The sequence below is a fragment of the Fusarium venenatum genome, assembly GCF_020744135.1.
Source record: "Fusarium venenatum strain MPI-CAGE-CH-0201 chromosome Unknown EDB82scaffold_4, whole genome shotgun sequence".
Classification (NCBI taxonomy): domain Eukaryota; kingdom Fungi; phylum Ascomycota; class Sordariomycetes; order Hypocreales; family Nectriaceae; genus Fusarium; species Fusarium venenatum.
The window spans coordinates 6,169,601-6,191,096 of NW_027072132.1; the positions used below are offsets into that span (position 1 = coordinate 6,169,601).

The 21,496-nt window shown below is 49.3% G+C and overlaps 10 protein-coding genes across 10 annotated transcripts; 5 read left to right on the top strand and 5 right to left on the bottom strand.

Moving 5' to 3' along the window:
* Window positions 1-67: 67 nt before the first annotated feature.
* On the top strand, window positions 68-1,313 carry EDB82DRAFT_436211 (chaperonin 10-like protein; the record flags this gene model as incomplete). The annotated part of the gene is made up of 2 exons (XM_025725246.1): window positions 68-128; window positions 313-1,313. The coding sequence occupies 2 exons, from the start codon at window positions 68-70 to the stop codon at window positions 1,311-1,313; spliced, it is 1,062 nt and encodes a 353-aa protein (XP_025593863.1).
* Window positions 1,314-2,441: 1,128 nt separating this feature from the next.
* EDB82DRAFT_348566 (actin-like protein 3) lies at window positions 2,442-4,416 on the bottom strand. The gene is made up of 7 exons (XM_025725247.2): window positions 4,279-4,416; window positions 4,198-4,220; window positions 3,899-4,126; window positions 3,803-3,849; window positions 3,668-3,754; window positions 2,781-3,614; window positions 2,442-2,730 (listed from the first exon to the last, which is right to left on the bottom strand). Exons 1-7 carry the CDS (start codon window positions 4,311-4,313, stop codon window positions 2,665-2,667), a joined length of 1,320 nt encoding a protein of 439 aa, XP_025593864.1. The 5' UTR covers window positions 4,314-4,416; the 3' UTR covers window positions 2,442-2,664.
* A 595-nt stretch (window positions 4,417-5,011) lies between these two features.
* Window positions 5,012-7,315, top strand: EDB82DRAFT_348575 (nucleophile aminohydrolase). The gene is made up of 3 exons (XM_025725248.2): window positions 5,012-5,482; window positions 5,539-5,738; window positions 5,788-7,315. The coding sequence occupies exons 1-3, from the start codon at window positions 5,295-5,297 to the stop codon at window positions 7,200-7,202; spliced, it is 1,803 nt and encodes a 600-aa protein (XP_025593865.1). The 5' UTR covers window positions 5,012-5,294; the 3' UTR covers window positions 7,203-7,315.
* A 394-nt stretch (window positions 7,316-7,709) lies between these two features.
* EDB82DRAFT_348733 (uncharacterized protein) lies at window positions 7,710-9,943 on the top strand. Its single transcript, XM_065607527.1, has 4 exons — window positions 7,710-8,275; window positions 8,323-8,458; window positions 8,514-9,501; window positions 9,551-9,943. Exons 1-4 carry the CDS (start codon window positions 7,992-7,994, stop codon window positions 9,733-9,735), a joined length of 1,593 nt encoding a protein of 530 aa, XP_065463534.1. The 5' UTR covers window positions 7,710-7,991; the 3' UTR covers window positions 9,736-9,943.
* Window positions 9,545-12,388, bottom strand: EDB82DRAFT_348698 (nucleophile aminohydrolase). Its single transcript, XM_025725250.2, has 10 exons — window positions 12,256-12,388; window positions 12,055-12,204; window positions 11,806-11,984; window positions 11,489-11,752; window positions 11,375-11,435; window positions 11,227-11,325; window positions 11,129-11,177; window positions 11,025-11,080; window positions 10,444-10,978; window positions 9,545-10,387 (listed from the first exon to the last, which is right to left on the bottom strand). The coding sequence occupies exons 3-10, from the start codon at window positions 11,968-11,970 to the stop codon at window positions 9,919-9,921; spliced, it is 1,698 nt and encodes a 565-aa protein (XP_025593867.1). The 5' UTR covers window positions 11,971-11,984; window positions 12,055-12,204; window positions 12,256-12,388; the 3' UTR covers window positions 9,545-9,918.
* Window positions 12,389-12,758: 370 nt separating this feature from the next.
* On the top strand, window positions 12,759-14,829 carry EDB82DRAFT_517331 (S-adenosyl-L-methionine-dependent methyltransferase). Its single transcript, XM_025725251.2, has one exon. It carries the CDS (start codon window positions 13,026-13,028, stop codon window positions 14,736-14,738), a length of 1,713 nt encoding a protein of 570 aa, XP_025593868.2. The 5' UTR covers window positions 12,759-13,025; the 3' UTR covers window positions 14,739-14,829.
* EDB82DRAFT_517332 (myosin-binding striated muscle assembly central-domain-containing protein) lies at window positions 14,830-17,383 on the bottom strand. The gene is made up of 2 exons (XM_025725252.2): window positions 16,329-17,383; window positions 14,830-16,274 (listed from the first exon to the last, which is right to left on the bottom strand). The coding sequence occupies exons 1-2, from the start codon at window positions 17,073-17,075 to the stop codon at window positions 14,919-14,921; spliced, it is 2,103 nt and encodes a 700-aa protein (XP_025593869.1). The 5' UTR covers window positions 17,076-17,383; the 3' UTR covers window positions 14,830-14,918.
* A 181-nt stretch (window positions 17,384-17,564) lies between these two features.
* EDB82DRAFT_517334 (TFIIH subunit Tfb4/p34) lies at window positions 17,565-19,100 on the bottom strand. Its single transcript, XM_025725253.2, has one exon. The coding sequence runs from the start codon at window positions 18,836-18,838 to the stop codon at window positions 17,771-17,773; it is 1,068 nt and encodes a 355-aa protein (XP_025593870.1). The 5' UTR covers window positions 18,839-19,100; the 3' UTR covers window positions 17,565-17,770.
* Window positions 19,101-19,190: 90 nt separating this feature from the next.
* On the top strand, window positions 19,191-20,580 carry EDB82DRAFT_348784 (uncharacterized protein). The gene has a single exon (XM_025725254.2). The coding sequence runs from the start codon at window positions 19,286-19,288 to the stop codon at window positions 20,369-20,371; it is 1,086 nt and encodes a 361-aa protein (XP_025593871.2). The 5' UTR covers window positions 19,191-19,285; the 3' UTR covers window positions 20,372-20,580.
* EDB82DRAFT_481155 (t-SNARE) lies at window positions 20,488-21,328 on the bottom strand (the record flags this gene model as incomplete). The annotated part of the gene is made up of 2 exons (XM_025725255.2): window positions 20,488-21,009; window positions 21,068-21,328. 2 exons carry the CDS (start codon window positions 21,326-21,328, stop codon window positions 20,488-20,490), a joined length of 783 nt encoding a protein of 260 aa, XP_025593872.1.
* Between the last annotated feature and the right edge of the window lie 168 nt (window positions 21,329-21,496).

Consider the following 21,496-nt stretch of genomic DNA (forward strand, 5'->3'; position numbering starts at 1 on the left):
CTCTTCAGTCTTCACGACAACCTTTCGATACCCTTCAACCCAACAACCAACCCACCCAACAATCAAAATGGCCGCTCCCCAAATTCCTTCCCAGCAGTGGGCTCAGATCTTCGAGAAGACCGCTGGTCGTATGTCATCCTCCTTTCATTAACTTGCAATCCCAATTATCCATTCTACCTCGGATATCTTATATCCTCCATTTCCCATAACTCAAGGATATCGGTCAAGTCCCACCTATCCAGAGCTACCCCGCCATTCGTCATATAACTCGAATTACCTTTCAAGCTTTGTACTAACCATTATTTCTTACAGCCATCGAGTACAAGCAGATTCCCGTCCAGAAGCCCGGTCCCGATGAGGTCCTCGTTAACGTCAAGTTCTCCGGTGTCTGCCACACTGATCTCCACGCCTGGCAGGGTGACTGGCCCCTCGACACCAAGCTGCCCCTTGTTGGTGGCCACGAGGGTGCCGGTGTTGTCGTCGCCCTCGGCGAGCTTGTCAAGGATCTCAAGATTGGCGAGAAGGTCGGTATCAAGTGGCTCAATGGCTCTTGCTTAAGCTGCTCTTACTGCCAAAACGCCGACGAGTCTCTCTGCGCTGAGGCTCTTCTCTCCGGTTACACCGTCGATGGTTCTTTCCAGCAATACGCTGTCGCCAAGGCTATCCACGTTGCTCGCATCCCTGAGGAGTGTGACCTCGAGGCCATCTCCCCTATTCTTTGCGCCGGTATCACCGTCTACAAGGGTATCAAGGAGTCTGGTGTCAAGGCCGGTCAGTCTCTTGCTATTGTCGGTGCTGGTGGTGGTCTCGGTTCCATTGCTGTCCAGTACGCTAAGGCTATGGGCATCCACGCCATTGCCATTGATGGTGGTGAGGAGAAGGAGAAGATGTGCATGTCTCTCGGCGCTCAGACCTTCATCGACTTCACCAAGACCAAGAACATTGTTGCCGATGTCAAGGCTACTACCCCTGATGGTCTCGGCCCTCACGCTGCTCTTCTCGTCGCTGCTGCCGAGAAGCCCTTCCAACAGGCTACCCAGTACATCCGATCTAAGGGCACAGTCGTCTGCATCGGTCTCCCCGCTGGTGCTCAATTCTCTGCTCCCGTGTTCGACACTGTCGTTCGCATGATCCAGATCAAGGGATCCTACGTCGGTAACCGTGCCGATACTGCTGAGGCCATCGACTTCTACCGCCGTGGCCTCATCAAGGTTCCCTTCAAGACTGTTGGTCTCTCTGAGCTCAACGACGTCTTCAAGCTCATGAAGGCTGGCCAAGTTGTCGGTCGCTATGTCGTTGACACCAGCCGATAAGCGCGCGGCTGTCGCTTGGGCAGTGCGGGAAAGCACGCCCCAAAAGTAAAGGGCCATCCGTTACGAAAAGGGTGATTGATACCCTACTAAGAGGAGTTCAGGCGGGTGTTGATTTCGGTTTTCTGGTGGTGTTGTCGAGGTAGCCAGATGAATCTTGGTTACAGTTTTGTGTATAGCCCTAGTTTATGAGTTTTTATGATTTTGTATAGCATGAATAACAGAACGAACATTTCGATCAACATGATTTCACAACAGTGATATTTGGACTGGCCACGATGATGAGGAGCAATGCATCCTGTCACTCTGCGCAATAGATATCTGAAACTATCTTGGTTATAGCATAGTCCAGGAGACGTGCAATCTTATACCATTAAGGATGCGATTCTCATCCTTACGTCGGCTAAGAGTATCGAAGTTGGCCTCCAAGTTTTACGATGGAAGGCAGGAATGGCCCAAAAAAAACCAATATATGTATAAATCTTGATTTACTGGTTTTATCTCTTATCCACTCAACAAGTCAAGTTTCTAATTCATTTCGGATGGGCTTTCTGGCCTTCCAAATCCTAGCAGTTGAGTCGCATTGAACCATGTGCCTGTTTGATGAATTTTGAGTTTGAAATGCCAAACAGTTCTAAACAATCCCCGTTCATGTTTGAAAGCTACTACACGAAATACAGGTCATAGAGTACTCGAGCACCTGCAACATCTCCCCAAGGATGATGGGATTGTATCTTCGAGAGCAGGGTTCTGTTTACCCCTCCACCCATTACAGCTCTAATGCAACCCTCTACAGCAAAGACCCCTGCTCCGGCAGCCACCAAGCCGCTTCTAGAACATCACAAGGAAAATCAGACCACTGCCATGAAGCATCTAGAGCATCTCGTTACGAGGTCAAAGCTGTTTAGCTGCAGATACACTGACTGGTGTCTCGACTCGGAGTGAGTGAATGTAAGACTGCATGGGTCGTGGCTGAACCTGTATACAACGGAACATCGCTGCAGTCATGTTGGACGGAAATCGCCTATGTATTGTATCGTCAAGAAGAACGTATCATGCATCGTAGAGTCTACGAGCGGGGAAGTGCGACATGTTTCGGATTTGTGAATTTTTAAAAACGACTAATGTAACTTCAACACGTGCGCGCCACCACCTTGCCAACTCTTCCACTTGTATTTGCATCGCTTTAGGCATAATTGTCAATTGAGATTTTGCGCCGTGAGCGCCGCTTCGTTGCACCCTACGGCAGGCTCCCAGTGTAGTCTTGCGTCTACTCCAGAAAGCTTTCTCTCTAGGAAGTATAGTATGTACTCTCAGGGTCCATCGAGGAGTGACTCTTCGTTGATGTCTCCATTTAAGAGCCACCGGGACCACCCAACAGAGCGAATCTTCGCACAATGCTGGGACCATATTCTTGGTACTGTGACTTTTGTTAGCTATCATCTGTAATAGGAGGGCAATCATTCTTACCTCGGCCTTGGTATGGCAGTACGATCGGAACTCGGGAGTTTGACCGAGAAGACTGCCTCCGAACCAAGGACCGTGTCGCTGTCGCTTATGAGAGATAACAGACACGTCCAAGCCACCACTTCGAGCACCACCGCTACGGACCTCACTGGCTCGAATTCTGGCATCCACCAGCTGCTTAATGTCTCGCTGTAATCGGCGACCGAAATCCTTGTATAGTGTGCTTCCTCCAGAGAGAACAATGTTCTTGTAAAGGCCTCGTCGTACATCAATAGGCGACTGCTGAATAACACCATCGACGACCACAGGGAGAGGGGTCAAGAAATCGGAGCTGTAAATCTCGGGGTTGAAGAAGATTTCGGGGGCGAGAAAACGCTCGTAACCGACATCAACGCTGACCTGGCGGCCATTGGGGTGCGACACGACATGCTTGGCAAATCGAGTGCGATCTTGGTCGTACTTGCCGAATTCCTTGACGATATCGGGACAGACGTAGCAGTACTCCTCCTTGATTTCCTGAGCGGTCTTGAGGGAAGAGTCGGGCTCGCCACGATCTCTCAGCAGAGACTGAACGAAGTAGGTGATGTCTCGACCAGCGATAGGAATTGACTTGATGGAGGAGCCAATGACATAACCCTCAGCGACGGGAATGACGTGTGTAACACCATCACCAGAGTCAATGACAGTTCCAGTGAGCGAGCGATCCTGGACCTTGGAAGATGTCCAAGAAGCAGCCAGAGCAAGAACAGCCTGAACGGCAATGTACATTCCAGCACAGTTGAAGGACTCGAAGAAGATCTCGGCGGTGTTCTCTCGGTTCTCGGGTGGGTTCAGTGGCTATCTCGATTAGTATGATATTTCGAATTCACTTTAGGGTGAAAGTCGCTCACGGGCTCGGTAAGGAGGAAGTAATGGTCTTCAGGCTCGACTCGGAGATACTTGAAGATGGAGTTTGACCAGAATCGTTCCATGTGGTCCTAAAGGCGGTCAATTCCAACTCATATCAAACCCATCATTAGACATACCCAGTTCTCTATTTGACCGTGTCGAATGGGATAGTGAAGTCCATATCCTTGTTTCGTCAGTTTAATTCGATAATCGAGAGCTCAATGGTTGCCTACCAGGTCCTCCGGAAGCTGCTATCGCCTCGTCACCGATAAAGAAGTCGAGATCCTCAGTTCCTCGCTTTCCGCTCAGATGGCCTCCAGCTCCAGCACCTCCGGTGAGAAAAGAAGGCTTATTTGCAACAGCTGGTCGTCCAGATCCGGAACCGCCAGCTCCGCCAGTTGGCCCCTTGGTCGCGATCGCGGTCGGGAAGACGAATGAGGGTGAATCGTTACCGGCAAAACCTGCATTTGAGTATGAGCATCCATTCTAAGAGTATTCGATGGCTTCAAGTGCGTATATAGCCATTACGAACCTAGCTTGGAGAAACCCGTGCCGCTGCGAGCTGAGGTTAGCTGTCGTCGTCAGTGCGGGGGCTGGGACAAGTGAGACGTACTTGTCCATGACAACGGCGGGAGTTTGGTTAGCCATGATGGGCGAGAGTGCGAGATGAAGCGCACAGCTATGAGAGAAATGAATTGGTGGAACAGCAAGTTAGATGCCGCTCGTGAGGGATGCAAAGTGCGGCGACGGCGGTGGTCGTGGTGTTCGTTGAGTGAGGATTACGTTACGTGCCTTGGGAAGCTCCCAGCTTGTAGATGAGGCTTGAACTGCGGCTGTGCTGCCCCGCCGTTGCGGTCACTGAATGGCTGAAGTTGTGGGTCTTGATGTTGCGATAACTGGGCATGTCAATTGAGTTGGACAAAATCCTACTAACCTGTTTGATGGAAGACGTGATGATAACTTGGAATTGATACACGGACGGATATGTAGAATTAATTCCACTCTTATATCACCTGAGAACGCAACCGAGCTGTGGTCAAAAACACAGAGATTCACAAACATGCTGTTGGTAGTGCCTTATACCTGGATCCGGCGTCATTTCAATCAAGACTAACACAGGACAAAAGGAGCAACTGCATCTGATAAAACTTATTACTCTTCTCATACATGTAGACTAATAATCCTTCCAAGTTCTGTTTCTTGATCATAAAAATCAACATGATATCCATGACTGGACTGACTCATTATCAAGCCCCTTATTGTGGCATATTTTATAAACTGCTATAATCGGATAACATTCCTTATATTTTCGAGTTCATAGCTTCATCGTCTAATTTTCCATCTGTCACGCACAGCAGCTCCTTGTATTGAGGAAAGACCGATCAAGTCCATCCATCGCGCTCCTACCACTATCCTTTCGACTGCCTTATCTTTCTTTTCAGCGACCGGCTCAGCACCCGGCCACCTTTAAATTTGATCTACAACCACCTAAAAACATTGAACCTAGAAGCAACATAAATCACTGGTCAACATCCACGTACCCTGCCACACTGGTATATTTACTTCATAATTCTCATCCAACTGGTCTTGTATCATCAAATACCCTATAACTTATGACTTTGCTCAAGGATGCCAGACAGCCTCGATGATGGAACCCCCTTCAGCGAAGAACCGACACCATTTGGGACCGACGGTACTTTTGACCGTGTGTTGAGAGCTGGCCATAAGCCCAAAGCTGTGCCTGCTATCTTTGTCCATGCTGGAGCCGGATTCCATAGCCACCAGAATGAGATCGTTCACCTCCAGGCATGCGTTGCGTGAGACACCTTTCAACCAACCTTTGATCAAAGAAGCACGGTATTAACAGCGATAGTGCTGCCGAAATGGCGATGAAATTTCTCAAGGCTGGTGCTCCCGCAACTGAAGCTGTCGAGGCTGCCCTCCGGGTCCTTGAAGATAAAGAGATCACCAACGCTGGGTACGGCTCTAACCTTTCCATCGATGGCATCGTCGAATGCGACGCCACTGTCGTGGACCATTTTGGCCGCAGCGGCGCCTGTGGTGCTGTTTCAAGTAGGCTTTGCAATACAAGCTCGCAATTGCTTTGCTGACAAGACTCCAGACATTCGAAATCCCATCTCTCTCGCCAAGCTTATCCTTGATAAAAGCAACAAGCCATTGAGCCTACGACGAGTTCCTCCAAACGTTCTCGTGGGAGAAGGAGCCAAGGCCTTTGCGGAAGAGCACGGTCTGATGACATACCCGAATGAGTACATGGTTTCGAAAACTGCCAAGGATCGCTTCATACGCTGGCAGGAAGATCTCAAGCGAGCTGATACCAAGATGAAAGAGTTCAAAGCATTACCTGACGTTGTCGACCCATGTCCTCCATGCCAGTACGATACAGTACCATCGACAGAACCACAGCCATCTTTGCCCCAAGGTCAGCGAGCTGCCATTATGGCCGGCACTTGGAACGAAGGGCAGCCCGATTCTCCGTTTACTGGCACACCAAGCCAATCCGCAACGTCAACGCCATCGCCCAATCAGCAGACATCCACCAGCTACTTTCGTCCTGCTGGCCCTTCTGTGACTTCTTCAAATCGTAACTCATCAGCCCGTACAGTTCTTGAAAAGCCAACACAGACATATGCTGGTGTAGCTGGTGGTGCGTTGGGCTGGTCTTCCCCATTCCGACCAAGGCTATCAGATCGAAAACCCAACCCGTTAGCTGAGGATTCCAGACCTGCTATGCCGGAAAATGTCTGTATACATAAAAGGCATAATGCAAGTTCCACCAACAAGACTGACCATGTTCTATCAGAGGCCCCTCCTGGGAACAGTGGTTATGGCTCTAATCATCAGAGCTCCACAGGTCCTCGCGGGGTTAAGCGACCTTCCAGCCCAGATGGAAAAGCACAACCTCATTCACGAGCTATAAAAGATCGCTTTCGTAATGGGCCTGGCTACGAGGACGCTATCACGGACACTATTGGTGCCATTGCAATTGACGATCAGGGTAACATCGCTGCCGGTTCTTCCTCAGGTGGCATTGGAATGAAACACCGAGGCCGTCTGGGCCCAGCAGCTCTTGTTGGAGTTGGGACAGCTGTCGTTCCTTGCGACGAAGAAGACGAAGAGCAGGTTGCTGTCGCTGCAGTCACAAGCGGTACGGGAGAGCACATGGCTACTACTATGGCCTCCCAACGGTGTGCTGAGCGGATTTACCATGGCACAAGACGTGGCCGAGGGGGTAGAAATGTTCAGGACGACGATGAAGACGCCATCATGGAATCCTTTATTGCTGAAGACTTCATGAAACATCCAGGTGTCAGGCAATGCCACTCTCCTGGTGCGATCGGTGTCATGGTAGCCAAGAAAACACAAACGGGTTACTACTTTTATTTTGCCCACAACACAGATTCGTTTGCTCTCGCCTCAATGGGGGGCCTGGAGAAACAGCCAAGCTGCACCATGTCCCGGCTTTCCGAAACTGCCAATATTGCAAAGGGCGGGCGCAAGATCCGTCTTGGTTGACACATACTGCTGTGGGATTGCCAAAGGGAATCGATGATTCTGAACACCGAGCTTCCGCTCAAACTGTCGTATGACTGTAATGATGTTGGCTGTGGCGTTTAGAAAACATTCTTAGACATAAAGAAAAGTGTTAGCCTTTCAATTCCTATAGCTCTTCAGTTGTATCACACATGTTCAAATCACTCCATGTTTTCTATTTTTGGGATAGAGTTTGTTGTGCTCTACCTACCACCAAAAGACGTGACCATAAACCCCAATAATAGTACTCATTTGAACTCTCGTGCCATACGTCAATATCATACGAACTGTGAATAAAAAATGCATTGTCAAGTTCTTTGATTCAATAAGTGCTGTGAATTCTTCATGTCCGCGGGCACCGTTAGGTTACCGAACCAAGGGTCTAGTGACAGGGATTAGAGCCTCAAGTCCCTGTAGCTTGCCGGCTTGCGTAGCTCCAGCAGTGGACAGCTTGAGCTTAGATAGAAGAAAACTGACACAAAGCTTACCTAGGAATGTAGGTAAACTTAGCTTCGGTAGGTGCCCCCACCAATTTTTGAGACGAGACGGGATCTAGACTAGAACAGACGTCACCTTACACTATCATCTCATATTATTGCTCACTCATGGTAGCCATTTGCTACCACAAATCGTCCGCCTCACGCCCTTGAGGCTCGCATAAATACCGCCGCTCCTAATATCCTCCTTCCGCGGTATCCATACCTCCTACAATATCTTTTCGACATCCCTCCCATCCCTTCCGGCGCCTGTCGACGCAGCACGATCCGAACAATGCCTTCCCTAACGGTCCTCATACCTCTGGTCATTTTGATCGCCCTACCTCTGATAGGAAAACTTCTTCGCACGTTTCTTGGATGGTCTCTTCGAAAACGAACAGAAGGTCGCCGCGCCCACCTTCTGGCCCTCATGACAGAGGAGGACACAGCTGCTCGTCGCAAGGACCCCCGAGGTAGCGCTGAGACGAAGCTCGTATTCGACGTTGACGATAACCTGCAAAACACACTGAGTAGCCAGAAAGACTGGGCTGGCATTGTTGGGTTCTTCCATCCATTTTGGTACGTTATCATGGGTTCTATCATGGGATCATGCTAACACTAACAAGCAACGCCGGAGGTGGCGGAGAGCGAGTTCTCTGGGCTGCGATTCGGGCTACGCAAGACCGTTGGCCAAAAGCGAAATGCGTAGTCTACACAGGAGATCACGATGTTACCAAAGATGCGATTTTATCTCGAGTCAAGGTACGCTGGCTGCAATACTTGCCAGTCAAATGACGATATGCTTACACCTTGATAGACAAGATTCAATATTGAGCTTCACGCCCCGACGATGACTTTCCTCTACCTCTCCAAGCGAGACTGGGTTCTTCCCTCTACATGGCCTCATTTCACATTGATTGGCCAGTCTCTTGGTTCTCTCGTTCTGGCTTGGGACGCTTTCTCTCTACTGGTTCCGGATGTCTTTATCGACACAATGGGCTATGCATTTGCTCTTGGTCTCTGCAAGTTTCTATTTCCGAAGGTTCCGACTGGAGCGTACGTACACTATCCCACAATCTCTACCGATATGCTCGAGTCTCTCGATGTAAAGGAGGATGCAGGAACCCAAGGTGCGCATGTGGGCAAGGGCGCTGGAGCTCAAGGCTTTGCCAAGAAGAACTACTGGAAGCTCTTTGCGGTTATATACTCTTGGGTTGGCTCATCAGTTGATATCGTCATGACCAACTCGACTTGGACCCAAGGTCACATCAAGAGCTTATGGGGCCCATACCGGAAAGAGAAGAGCAAGACGGATCCGATTACAGTCGTCTACCCCCCTACCGCAGTTCGAGAGATGGAGCATGAAGTCGAGGTTTCTGAAGAGAGCGAAAAACGACGAGAGAAGGCCATTGTCTACCTTGCGCAATTCCGACCCGAGAAGAATCACCAGCTCATATTGCGATCATTCGCTACCTTCATTAAGACGAAGAGCGAGGCAGCCAAGGGTGCAAACCTAATCCTGATTGGAAGTGTGCGAGATGACTCTGATGCGAAACGTGTGTACCAACTTCGACTTCTTGCCAATGAATTGGGTATCAAGAACAGCGTCAAGTTTCATTTGGATGCTCCTTGGTCAGAGGTCCTCGACTGGTTGAGAAAGGCGTCCGTAGGCGTCAATGGCATGTGGAACGAACACTTTGGTATTGGCGTTGTGGAATACCAAGCTGCTGGACTCATTTCCGTAGTACATGACAGCGCTGGTCCTAAGTTTGACATTGTCGTACCAATCGATGATCAGCCAACTGGCAAGTTACACTTCACATAAGGCGACATCTTCTTGCTAACTGCGCATAGGTTTCCATGCTACAACGGAAGAGGAATTCGCTCAAGGCTACGAGAAAGCCTTGTCGCTACCAGATCCTCTATCATTTCGATTGCGGGCACGTGAGTCGGCCAAGAGATTCACCGAAGAGGAGTTTGCAAAGAAGTGGACAGTCCAGATGGCACGTTTGGTAACGCTGGCTAGACGAGAGGCGTAGATCTGTTATAGATCATCAGAAGGATACCCCTTTTTCCTGGAAGACAAAGCGACATGATAGAATCCTCAATATATCTGCCGTAAAGCTCAGATGTAATCTTGTTCTCAAGTGTGGTATACAGGGCATTACTAGACCAATAATTATCAGTGGTTCTTAACTCTATAGCTTCTCCTGTACTCTAGTCTAAAGTGTGGTACCTCCGCTGTTCTTCTGCCTGGGCTCAGGAGCGATCTCAAAAACACCATCCGAGTCTCTGACGAGAGCCTGCACCGAACTCAATCCCTCATCAACCCAAGTAATATTATGGCCCCTCTCCTTTAGTGATGGAACATCGTACAAGCTAAACTTGTTTTCCACGAGAAGAGTGTTGGGCATTAGTTGATTGTGAACACGTGGCTCGCGGACAGCATCCTTGATGGACCAAGACGGAGAAGTCAGGACACGCCAAGCAACTTGCGTGGTAGCAGAAATAATACGAGATCCTCCTGCAGCACCAATCACGGCAAACAGAGAACCATCTTTTTGCGAAACAATGATAGGTGTGCATGATGAAAGAGGACGCTTGTTAGGACGGACGAAGTTTGCTTCTGCTGGAGCGAAGCCAAATTCGTTTGGAACGCCCGGGATGGAAAAGTCGTTCATCTCATTATTCCTGAAGAAGCATTAGTGTAAGTTTTCATAAAGAAACGAAGCTGGTTATTTGCTTACAGAATCACGCCGGTGAGGTTGTCCATGAGTAGTGATCCGAAGATGAGGTTTACAGTGGTCGTCAACGAGACAGCCATGCCATCACTATCAGCAGTCACGACATGCGAAGTGCCGTGTCCATCAGATGAGTAGATTCCATCAGGATCATATTTCTCAATATCCTGAGTAGCCCAAGGATCAATCTTTCCTCGAATCGTCTCGGCAGTTGTGTGGTTAAGCATCTCATGCTCCAGCTCAGAAACACCATCGACAAAGTCAGGATCGCCAAGCTTTAGACGAGCACCGTAGGCAAACTTCATGGCCTCGATGTAGATGTGTAGTGTGGTATTTTGGTCTGAGTCCTGGTGCGAGTAACCGTTCATGGTGTTCAAGATGTTGAGCGAGACTGCACCGCCGGCTGGGGAGCTCATGCCGTAGACGTCGTAGCCTTTGTAGCCAGTGTGAAGAACCTCCCGGGAGATGACTTGGTAGTCTTTAAGGTCATCTAATGTCATGGTGCCGTTTGAATCTCGGATAGTCTTGATCATGCTTTCCGCTATCTATTGTTAGTGTTGCTTTGATGCCTTAAATCAGCAGCTTACCGAAAGGGCCCGTGTAGAAGACATCGGCACCATGATCTGCGATAGCTTGGAGGGTACTAGAACTGTTAGTTGAGGGATAATTGAAACACCGAGCTGCAACCTACTTCGCATATCGCTTCCTTGTCATCGTCTCTCCTTCAGCGATGAGCCGCCCTGCTTCGATATTAGCATAAGCCTCGGAAGCAAAAGAATATAAAGATACCATTTGGTGCGAAATCTTCTGCCCATGAAGGATCTTCTATAAAGAAGTTCTGGTGTCCTTTGGCAGTCTTTTCTATAAACCTTGCCATGTCGGCATTGACTGACACATGTTAGTGAACGTGTCACACACAATTAGATTCCAACCCTACCTATGAAGCCATCACGAGCGACCTTAATAGCCCCTTGTAAGATAGTTTTCCATGGGAGACTCTGTCCGTTTTTGTCAGCTTTACAGAAATGTCCGGGAAAGTCATGATCCTTACACCGTATTTCTTGTGTGCATACTCGAAGCCGCGAACTTCACCGGGTACGCCGACAGACAGCCCGCCATAAATGCTACCATTAACGTTGCCTTGGTACATATCTTCGTAGGCTGCTGCGGGTGCCGACTCTCTGAAGTCTATGGCTTCATACTGACCATCCTTGTCTCGGACAAGCATGAACCCGCCTCCTCCGATACCAGAGTGATACATGCCGATAACACCGACGCAGAATGTCGTTCCGATCATAGCATCTATAGCATTACCCTATAAAACAAGGTTAGAGTGAATTTATTTGATAATAAAAGTAAGAGACATACACCTCGTGCCAGTAAGTCCCGGCCTATGTAGCTGCATTCTTGAGCCTCTGACACTACAGCTCCCTTAGTACCAGCCCTTGGAGATAAGAACTCCTCGAAAATGGGACTCGCTGATAACGAGCCATAGTGCACACTTGATGCGAGTAATAAGATGGGGATTTTCATTTGGAAGTGAATATCTGTGTATTCCTAATCAGTATGCGCCCTTCGCGTGTACATAAGGAGTGGTAATAGTCAAGTACAACTCACCGTGAGTTCAGGTGTACGATAAGAGATGATAGTTGTGTAAGACAGGATTTGAACCAAATAAATTTAAAGCAGGTTGAGGAGTTGAATAAGACGTCGAGACTCAGCTTGTACAAACTCGATGAACAAACTTATCGAGCAACGATGACCAACCTGTTGGTTCTTATCAGTAATGCTTCAGAAGGATAAACACTCTAGACTCACTCTTTAACACGCCAACAAGAGACAAAAGAATAAAGTGCAAGTAGCGCAAAGGATACAAATGAGAGGCGCGTTATTGGTATTTCCTACAATTCGTCAAAATAGTAGTAAAAAGGTTGCGCTTGACTTATCAAAGTCGGTCTTCAAGGGGCCGATGGTCGGAACCGCCTCGGTAGATGCATAGCGAGCTAGACTCGTGAGACGATCACCTGCCAATCTGGGGACTCTTGAACCAATCACGTCATGATCGCAATAATGTACTAATTCTAAAGGAAGTGTTCATTGCCGATTCTGACTCGGGAGAAACTAGACATCTATAACAAGTGATTCATTTCTATCTTGAAGAATTATATTTATTAACCAATGATATATGGATTAACTTTAATAGTAATCTCACTATCAGTCGTCCGCCATACCTGTTAGGCCAATCAGAGGCAATCTCAACTGCCGTGAAGACTTTGAGCTATTATTTCCCTCCTCCTGTTGATAATCCCATAAAAGATTAAAAGCGTTCCAATCTATTCGAGTTTAAATGGATTTATAGACGTTTTATTATGTCGACACTTCAATACATGACACAGTAGCCAATCAGAAACAAGATAAAAAAGCAGACATACAGGGCTCCACCATCCCCAATCTCCAAGTCCAAGTGGGCCCTTCTGCAGAAACATTTCTTCGTCTCATTCTTCGTCTAAGAAATCAGAGTCTCAAATTCTTGTCAAATCTCATTTACCTCACAGAGAAAAAGCGTTCTCTCTAAAAAGACACTTTTCATGAGACGTCTGAGGATCCCTTCCTTGACTCCTTTTGTAAAACCACGCCCTTTTCACCATTTCCGCCCCTACACAGTTATGGCGAGCGTACAATCAGAGGCTGCTGTGCCTACCAATGGCAATGCGCAAGTGAATAGCAACTCTCAGCAACAGAACAAGAGGCCCAATCAGCAAACCAACCGGCAATGGAAACAGAAGAAGACCAAGAGAGAAAAGAACATCACCGAGGGTTCGTCTGAGGAAGTCCTCAAGTACGATATCCAAGCACTGCTTAAAGAGCGAGCTGTTGAGTATGGCGAGGGAACAGAACATGGCCCTGAAGTCCTCCCAGAGGAAGGCACCGAGACCGAGGTTGAGGTTTTGGAGCTTTCTTCGACAGGAGATGGTCTTGCTATGAAGCCTGGCTCTAACCAGGTCTACATTGTCTCATTCGCAGTCCCTGGTGATGTCGCCAAGGTCAAGGTCTTCCGCCACCTTCGTCGCGACAACCAAACCCTCGCCGATTTCATCTCCATCACAAAGCCCTCCCCTCTGCGCGATGACGCGCGCATCAGCTGCAAGTACTTCTCATCATGCGGCGGCTGTCAATTCCAGATGCTGGACTACTCTGAGCAGCTCAAGCTCAAGAAGCGCATCGTCGAAAAGGCCTTCAAGAACTTCTCCAACCTCGATCCCAACATCGTTCCTGCCGTTCAGGACACCATGGGCAGCCCTCTGCAGTACAGCTACCGCACCAAGCTCACCCCTCACTTCGACGGTCCCCCTGGATTCCGGCCTAGCAAGAGGGGAAAGAACCCCAGAATTCCTTTCGAGAAGTGCCCTGATATTGGATTCATGCAAAAGGGTCGCCGAAAGGTATTGGATATCGAGGATTGTCCCATTGGTACCAGTGCTGTGCGTCTGGGTATGACGCGCGAGCGCGAGCGCATGCAGAAGGAGTTTGGCAACTACCAGCGCGGTGCTACAATCCTTCTCCGTGAGAACACCCAGCGTGTGCCCAAGGACAGCGAGGAAGCAAGCAGCGAGTCACAACCTTATACTACCCGCGTTGAGAACGAAGATACAGTTGATATCAAGTCTTGTATCACCGACTCAAAGGCCACCACAACCGAATATATTGGACCCTATACCTTCACCAATCCCGCTGGTTCTTTCTTCCAAAACAACAACTCCATCCTGCCCTCTTTCACCGGTTACGTCCGCGACAACATCCTCCCACCTGCAGGTACCGGCATGGATATCAAGTATCTCATCGATGCCTACTCAGGTTCTGGTCTCTTCACTGTCACCCTCGCCTCACTATTCCAGCACTCTATCGGTATTGACATCGCTGCCGACTCCATTGCCTATGCCAGCCGCAACGCTACGCTCAATGGCATGGGCGAGGATCGCTGCAAGTTCATTGCTGCGGACGCTGGCGAGCTTTTCAAGAGCGTCACATACAACCGCGACGAGACCGTGGTCGTCCTTGACCCTCCTCGCAAGGGCTGTGATGCAGACTTCTTGAACCAGCTGCGCAAATTCGGTCCTCGACGTGTATTGTACGTTAGCTGCAACGTGCATACACAAGCCAGAGATGTCGGCGTTCTTGTGCGTGGAGAGGGAGAAGGTGAGAGATACGAGATTGAGAGTCTTCGAGGTTTTGATTTCTTTCCCCAGACTGGTCATGTTGAAGGCGTTGCGATTCTAAACAGGGTTGATACTAAGGCATAAAAAAGTACACGGCGCTTTATTATAGTTGGGTAAAAAGGGAGACATGATAAAATTCATTGCATAGTCATAGTCATAAACATTGTAAACTGGCGAACCCGCTGCCTCGACCTTGTCCCTAAAGAAATTGCTGATTTGCGCTACATAGGCACCAACATGTACATGTGTTTCGTCATACTTCGTTCATGATTGCTCTCCCAGCAGAGCCTTGAGAGCCTGGACTGTAACTTCAAGGACCTCGGGTCGTCGACTCTTCTTAAGACACTCCTTGAGAGTCTCGACGCCTCCCTCGCTCTTGACCTTTTCCCGTGCAAGCTCGCCGACTTCACCCTCCGCTGTGACCATGTTTGTCACCACAAACACGCCTCGATGTCGGATATCCTCTTCATCGTCCACACACATTCCCAGAATAAATTTGACGCCGCGGTCTCGGCTAATAATGCCTCGGATGACACCTTCAAAGTTGGTCAGTGACGCCAATGCACCACCAGCAGCGCTACGGGTTCCGGCGTCAGGTGCATCAGCTAGAGCAGTGAGAACATGAAGACGATTGCGGGCCTTGGCAGTCTCTTCAGCATAGAGAGCAACAGCCTCAGGCGTCTGCACAAGGTTACAGACAAGTTCAACGGCAGCTCTTGAAACAAGTGTGTTGGAGGCTAGCATTTGTTCCTCAATCTGCGTCCACGCGGTGTTGATTATGCTGCGTCTCAACTCCTCGTCGTCCATAGAAGCAAGATTGGTCAACGCCATCAGAGCCTCAAAGGAGGGCAAGAGATCTCGCGTCTGAGCAGCCGGGTCGGGTGGAATAATGGACACGAGTGGCCTTACAGCAGCACCAATAGGGGTAGATCTGTTTCCACCAAAGACAAGTGCAGGATTCGTGCTTATCAAGATTCGTGCAAGCGCCTGCGCGGCAAGACGACGAGCGGGGGCTTCGGTCTGAGGTAGTGACATCCATGATATCAAAAGAAGCTTGACTGCTCCTTGTTGAGCAAGCTGGCCACGAAGAGACTTTGTAACAGACAACGCAAAGATGACGGAGATGATCAACGCCAGAGATGCTGGTGAGCCATTCTTACTGTGAGTGACAAGAACTGGGACGATACCAGCCTCAAACACCGACTTGCATCGCCTTGCAACATGTTCGTCGTCATTTAGGGGGTCAGGCCCACCAAGCTTTCCAGCTGCATTGGCGTATGCTTTGAGCTGGTTCATCTTCTTCTCTTCATCAGTGAGGTTGGGCAGATACTTTGTGAGGTTGACAAAGATGCTTAGCGCTCCGTATGTTGTCGGTGATCTGGGTTGGGCTTCGCTGAGAGTCTTGACCAACTTCTGGAGCAATTCAGGGTTGTCAACAATTGACTCCTTGACCTTGGGCTGGAGAGAGGCATAAGCGAGGCCTTCAATAGAGTGCTTTCGACCGTGATCCTCGTCTCGCAAGATCATCTTAGTGAACATGCCAGAGAGCTCCTCGATGCTAGTAACTGCGGGCTCAATTCTAGATTTGCTCTCACCGGGTGCCGGCTTTGCGGGAACCGCCTGATGTTCTTTGTTAGTCAGACACGGATAGGGGGTTGCGGCATCTCATCTTACCCTCAACTTAGCCAAGATGACGGCAGCAAGGTACTGGACTTGCTCTGAGTGACGTCGCATAGATATCGAGCCTCCGTCGCTTTGTAGGTTGGGATCCGCGTTGGTGCTTCTAACAATCACACTAAGATCTTGGTCGACAATCTCCTCCAACCATTCGATACAATATTTGTTGATGGCCTCGCGACACATGGAATTCATACAAGCGGCGTTAAGCATCTCCAAGCAGGCCGTCTCAACTTTGCGGCTCTTCCATTTCCGTCGCATGAGAGCACCGAGGCTGGGTAAGAAATCCTCGTTGAGGAACAGTTGCGCCGTGAGTTCCGGAACGATAGGGAAGGTTGCAGCAGCAACGCAAAAGGCAACGATGTAATCATCGTAGGTTCCTCGTCGAACACGATCAAAGAAAAAGGTTGACAGGTTCTTAGAGCCGTCATCTCCAGCAGCTTTGAGATAGGCGGACGTTGATAGAGTGGCGTGGCCGCGGACTATCTCAGGCTGTCTCATATCAAGATAGCACAAAACGGTGTCGACACAGTCACCATCGATAACCTTGCAAATGGTCTCACGAGACGGGTCCTTTTGGCGAGCTTCATAATCATCGTTGAGAAGCTTAGTGAGTTCGTCAAGGTCGCGGCATGTCTCGTTATCTTCCTGACCACCTTCCATGAGGCGTGCAAAGACGATAAGGGTCTGGTCCTCCAGCGACTGGGCTGGAGGCGCCTCGGAGGCGGGTGTGTTTTCTGCCATGAGATGGAATATTTTGCTTGTGTTAATGTGAAGATGATGAGTTGAAGTTGAGAAATGAAAGCAAAAGACCGAAACTGGGAACTTGTGATGTAAATCGTACAAGGCAAGCAGACCCGTCACGGCCTCCACAACTTCCCTATTTACCCTACCACAACACAAGCTCGTGAGACTGGGCTGCTTGAGCTTAGGCTTAGGCTTAGGCGCTCCCACCTGCACTGAGCACGACCGCTAGTTAGATCTTGCCTGTCCATACAGGTCCGTTTTTTTAGTGACTGTAACCCCCCAAAAGCAGTGACGCTAGAGTCGACGGGACCGTCACCTCCATGCCGGTTGCATTTAGCTCTTCATCACGTGGTCTGGCGTTTGATATTAGATCCGGGCGGATAGCTAGGAGGATTGCTTTAGAGTCTGATTGGTGGTGGCAGCCGCGTTCATGATGCCTCCCTGTAACGCATCAACAATCATGATACAAACATCTATATATGGCACGTTGCTCTTTAGTAAAACATGCCGATCATACAAAGGTGTCGGCATTAACGTTTCTTTCTATTTGCAGTCCCTTCTTTGACTACGCTTTAATTATAGGCAAACTGATACGCAGAGGTTTGAAAGGTTTGTAATATTATTAGACCTGTGAGGGTATCTCTTGTTACTTCTACCTATACCATATAAACTAAAGAAACAAACGCCCTGTATCAAGGACGAGGTGTCCCTGTTGCGCTTCCTGTCTCTTCTCGCGATCCACCGTTAACTACCTTGCGCTTCTTCTTCTTTTTACGAGGAACAACAGCAGGCTTAGAGCCGTAGTTGCCCAGTGACAGCTTTGTTCCGCATGTGAAACACTCCGAGTTCTCTGGCGTCTCACAAAAGATGCTGAGGCAGATCGAGCAAACAAATCCCGTGTCAACAACTCGGCCGTGGCAGAAACAAGCAGCGCGGAAATCGACAGTATCGTGTATCGGGGTAATAAGGGCTTCGCGAGCTTCTGTATCAGCTATGAGACCGAACATGAGGTAGTTGAGTAGGCCTTGAGGATGCGTAGCCGCTAAATATGTGCCGCCAGTATTGTAACAGGCTTGTTCGAGAAATGTCGGCTCGCCGGTAAGTGAGAGGGTGTCGATGACGACCTGGGTATGCGCAGCTGCAAAGACAGCATTCATGGTGGGGATGTATTGTGACGGTTCGGAATCGGACACAGATATGACGAGAATTCGGCCGCGGACAGTTGGAGGAGATGTATTGGAAGAGCCTTTATGGCTGTCTTCAAGGTTGGCTGTGGGCGAACAGAGAGCCTGCGCAGCCTTATTGATATGGCATAGCGCCAGTGTTAATGCCCCAGATATTTGCGTCGTAGTAGCAGACAAGTCTGTTTCCTTGGTCTGGTCCATAAGCTTGCGTATGGCAGACAGAACCGCGGCTTCGATCTGCGCAAACTGGGGGAACTTATTCGCGGAGGTTTGCGTTTGAGAAGCGTCGTTCATTTCAACATCGCCCGAGGCGTCGCGTGAGGGCTTGGGTGGTGTCGGATATAGCCATTCTGCGCGGTCGACATGAGCAGCGATCAAAGCTACTTGGTTGGCGTTACTAAAAGCGATATGGGCGTTGACAAAGACGAGGATGTTTGCGATGGCGCGCGACAGTGGCAGGACGCTGCTAAGGGATGCCCATGCCCGAGGGTTCGTGTCGAGGACGATGGAGAGAAGCGAGGGAGTGTCTTCGCGCGTGCCGACCTCGTAGTGCTCCGAAACATCGACGGCGTCCATGGTGACGGTGAGGAGACGGCTACGAGGCCTTGAAATGTGGAAAAAGTTATGTTACTTCCAACTCGGATGAGTTGACGACTAACTTTATAGGATGGTTGGGGAAGAAAATTGTGTTAGTGAATCACTGCAACAGTATACCTAGATCTGTAGGTAATGAAACAAATAACGCTAAATTAGAATGTTAGGGAACAGTAATAACAATAGTAGAAATACAAATACAGAGCAAGACCTGAAAGGACAAGAACCCAGCAATTGTTTATTGTTGGTTGGACGTCATCTACAGTGCTGAACAGTTTACTCTCGTTCTCATTGGTCATGTGCCTAAAAGCTAGCCCACAGTTGAACATCAACTTATCGATCTCAATGAATCGACTTTGAAGGACTTCACTCACCCCCACTACTAGGAAAAGATCAATTATACTCGCATTTGCGAGGATATGGGCCAAAATGTCTCTTCTCAGACGAACTGCTCATAACATATCACCACATTCCAGGTCGTTTCTTCCAACCACCAGTCCAATACGCCGCACAGTTGGCATCTCACATCCAGCTCTTACCAACTCAATAACATCCCCATGCGCCAGCCGTAGGAACTTCTCGGTCGCCTCTACGCTTGGGGAGGCAGTCACCATAACAGCTGATAGTCTCAGTTGGGCTCACAGCGTAGGCGTGCCATGGTATGTGGCTATTCCGTTGGTTGCCATTGGCATCAACACCACTATTCGATTCCCTCTTCAATACTATGTTCGTCGTATACAAGAGGACAGAAAACTATTGAAACCCTTAATCTCGGCTTGGGGAAGTCGCCATTTAAGAGAACAGCTTCAAAAAAACGACCCAGGACTATCTTACTACGTCCGAACTGTTCGCGCTTTTGGTGCTACTCAAAAGTCAACGAGTCGTATCTACAAGGCCTGGGGCCTTCAACGCTGGAAGGGTTTTGCACCCTTGGCCGGAATGGTCCCCTTCGTCATTACCTCTGAAGCGCTGCGACGTAAATGCGGCGCCCCCTTGGGTTGGATCAGTCACCAAATCGGTCTAGGTAATCCAGATTCAACAACAGCAGGCTTAGGAGCTGCAAGCAGCATGTTTGACGAGTCACTGGCGAATGGAGGCTTGCTCTGGTTTACCGACTTGTCTTCAGCTGATCCTTACTACGGTCTACCCGTCATCTGCTCAGGCATTCTGGTTTGGAGTATCTGGGGCAGGATGGACATGGCCTCGATCAAAAACCTGTTGGGCATACGGCCTACGAACGGAACTAGGCGCACAGTCGTCAATAGATTCCAACAACTCTTGGGCAGGACCATGCTATTGATGCCTGTGTTACCCCTTCTATTTGCCGATCTACCCAGCGCCATCTTTCTTTACTGGGGCACCTCATTTGCTCTCACTCGGGTCAACGATACTCTCTTGAACAAATTGATTACACCGAAAACTGAAAGCCTGACAATACCCACGCAAAGTAAAGAACTGCCGTTTTTACCACCACGCCAAAAGGGGAGGGAAACGCAAGGGAAGAAGAGCACTTGATTAGACTTTATCTGCAAACAACATTGCGTATTCTCAAAACTGTGTATACCTAGGAAACTCCGATAGACGCCTTAAAAACAGAAATGCCACCCATAATCGTCAAAGGCCGCGCTCTTCTAGTCAAGGACAATAGCAAGGATAACAATGGTCAGAATGACCGCGAGGATCAACAATAGGCAGCAGCTCTTGTTGCGAGCTGCCTTTTGGTACCGCGCGGCCTGTCGGTTCTCAACGTCAGCCTGGCGCGTATCTTCTCGGACATCTTCTACTCTGTCAGCGATCGAGCCCAGCTGCTCCCCTTGCTCGTTCACGATTTGCGCTACTTGTCGGAAGAGGACGTTTAGGTCGCCGACACCCTGCTCGATGTTGCGAATCTCTTCCTCACGCTCAATAATAAGAGCTTCCTGAAAATCGACCTCATCTTGAGGTGCGAGTACGATGCGCTGCTCCTGTTGCTGCAGTTGCTCTAGTTGTGTCTCGGAAGGAGCGCCCTCGCCGCCCTCGCCTTCCTGTGCCGCACGGGCGGCGGTAACCGATGCGCGTTCTTTTTCGAGGGCTCGTCGCTGAAGGCTCTGGAATTCCTGCAGAGCAGCTTGGAAATCGCTCGAAACCTTTGTTTGCTCGTACTTTTGTTGTTTCTGAGTGAATTAGCATGCATGCGACAACAACAACGAATTCGAATTGAGTTTGACATACAGTCAAATCCTCCCATGTTTGAAGCCGCTTGACACCATCGCCAATCTCTCTACACATATCCCTCGTTTTATCCATGCTATTGTGAACTCGCTCCCGCAGGCGCGGGGTGTCCTTCCTAGTGCCCAGCACGTTCACATCGTTGGCGAGTTTCCGATTGCTGCTGAGAAGGGCCTGCAGTTTGCTCTTCAGATCGTACTGTAGTTCTTGGAAGGCGGGGTCGTCGGTATAGCCTCCGCGGCCTGATTCTAAATCGAACGACATTGTGTTGGGATGTTTGTGTAAAGTCGAGATAAAAGTCGCTGGTTTGTTGATGCAAGATACAAGTTGGCGTTGTAGCGGCCTCAGGCCCCCACTTCCTTCCTCTTGTAGTCTGACCCTGTTAGCATCCTCAATACTACATCCGACAATGAATGCGCAAGCCAGCCAGCG

Bases quoted from the DNA above. Each gene is read 5' to 3' on its own strand.
- EDB82DRAFT_348566 (XM_025725247.2), bottom strand. From the start codon at position 4,313: ATGGCTAACCAAACTCCCGCCGTTGTCATGGACAA. The intron at 4,127-4,197 runs GTTCGTAATGGC...ACTCAAATGCAG, and splicing joins CACGGGTTTCTCCAAGCTAG to GTTTTGCCGGTAACGATTCA. The intron at 3,755-3,802 runs GTATGTCTAATG...GACCGCCTTTAG, and splicing joins ACGGTCAAATAGAGAACTGG to GACCACATGGAACGATTCTG.
- EDB82DRAFT_348575 (XM_025725248.2), top strand. From the start codon at position 5,295: ATGCCAGACAGCCTCGATGATGGAACCCCCTTCAGCGAAGAACCGACA. The intron at 5,483-5,538 runs GTGAGACACCTT...TAACAGCGATAG, and splicing joins CACCTCCAGGCATGCGTTGC to TGCTGCCGAAATGGCGATGA. The intron at 5,739-5,787 runs GTAGGCTTTGCA...ACAAGACTCCAG, and splicing joins CGCCTGTGGTGCTGTTTCAA to ACATTCGAAATCCCATCTCT.
- EDB82DRAFT_348733 (XM_065607527.1), top strand. From the start codon at position 7,992: ATGCCTTCCCTAACGGTCCTCATACCTCTGGTCATTTTGATCGCCCTA. The intron at 8,276-8,322 runs GTACGTTATCAT...AACACTAACAAG, and splicing joins GGGTTCTTCCATCCATTTTG to CAACGCCGGAGGTGGCGGAG. The intron at 9,502-9,550 runs GCAAGTTACACT...AACTGCGCATAG, and splicing joins AATCGATGATCAGCCAACTG to GTTTCCATGCTACAACGGAA.
- EDB82DRAFT_348698 (XM_025725250.2), bottom strand. From the start codon at position 11,970: ATGAAAATCCCCATCTTATTACTCGCATCAAGTGTGCACTATGGCTCG. The intron at 11,753-11,805 runs GTATGTCTCTTA...CTTGTTTTATAG, and splicing joins GGGACTTACTGGCACGAGGT to GGTAATGCTATAGATGCTAT. The intron at 11,081-11,128 runs GTAGGTTGCAGC...TAACAGTTCTAG, and splicing joins ACAAGGAAGCGATATGCGAA to TACCCTCCAAGCTATCGCAG.
- EDB82DRAFT_517331 (XM_025725251.2), top strand. From the start codon at position 13,026: ATGAGACGTCTGAGGATCCCTTCCTTGACTCCTTTTGTAAAACCACGC.
- EDB82DRAFT_517332 (XM_025725252.2), bottom strand. From the start codon at position 17,075: ATGGCAGAAAACACACCCGCCTCCGAGGCGCCTCCAGCCCAGTCGCTG. The intron at 16,275-16,328 runs GTAAGATGAGAT...AAAGAACATCAG, and splicing joins TCATCTTGGCTAAGTTGAGG to GCGGTTCCCGCAAAGCCGGC.
- EDB82DRAFT_517334 (XM_025725253.2), bottom strand. From the start codon at position 18,838: ATGGACGCCGTCGATGTTTCGGAGCACTACGAGGTCGGCACGCGCGAA.
- EDB82DRAFT_348784 (XM_025725254.2), top strand. From the start codon at position 19,286: ATGTCTCTTCTCAGACGAACTGCTCATAACATATCACCACATTCCAGG.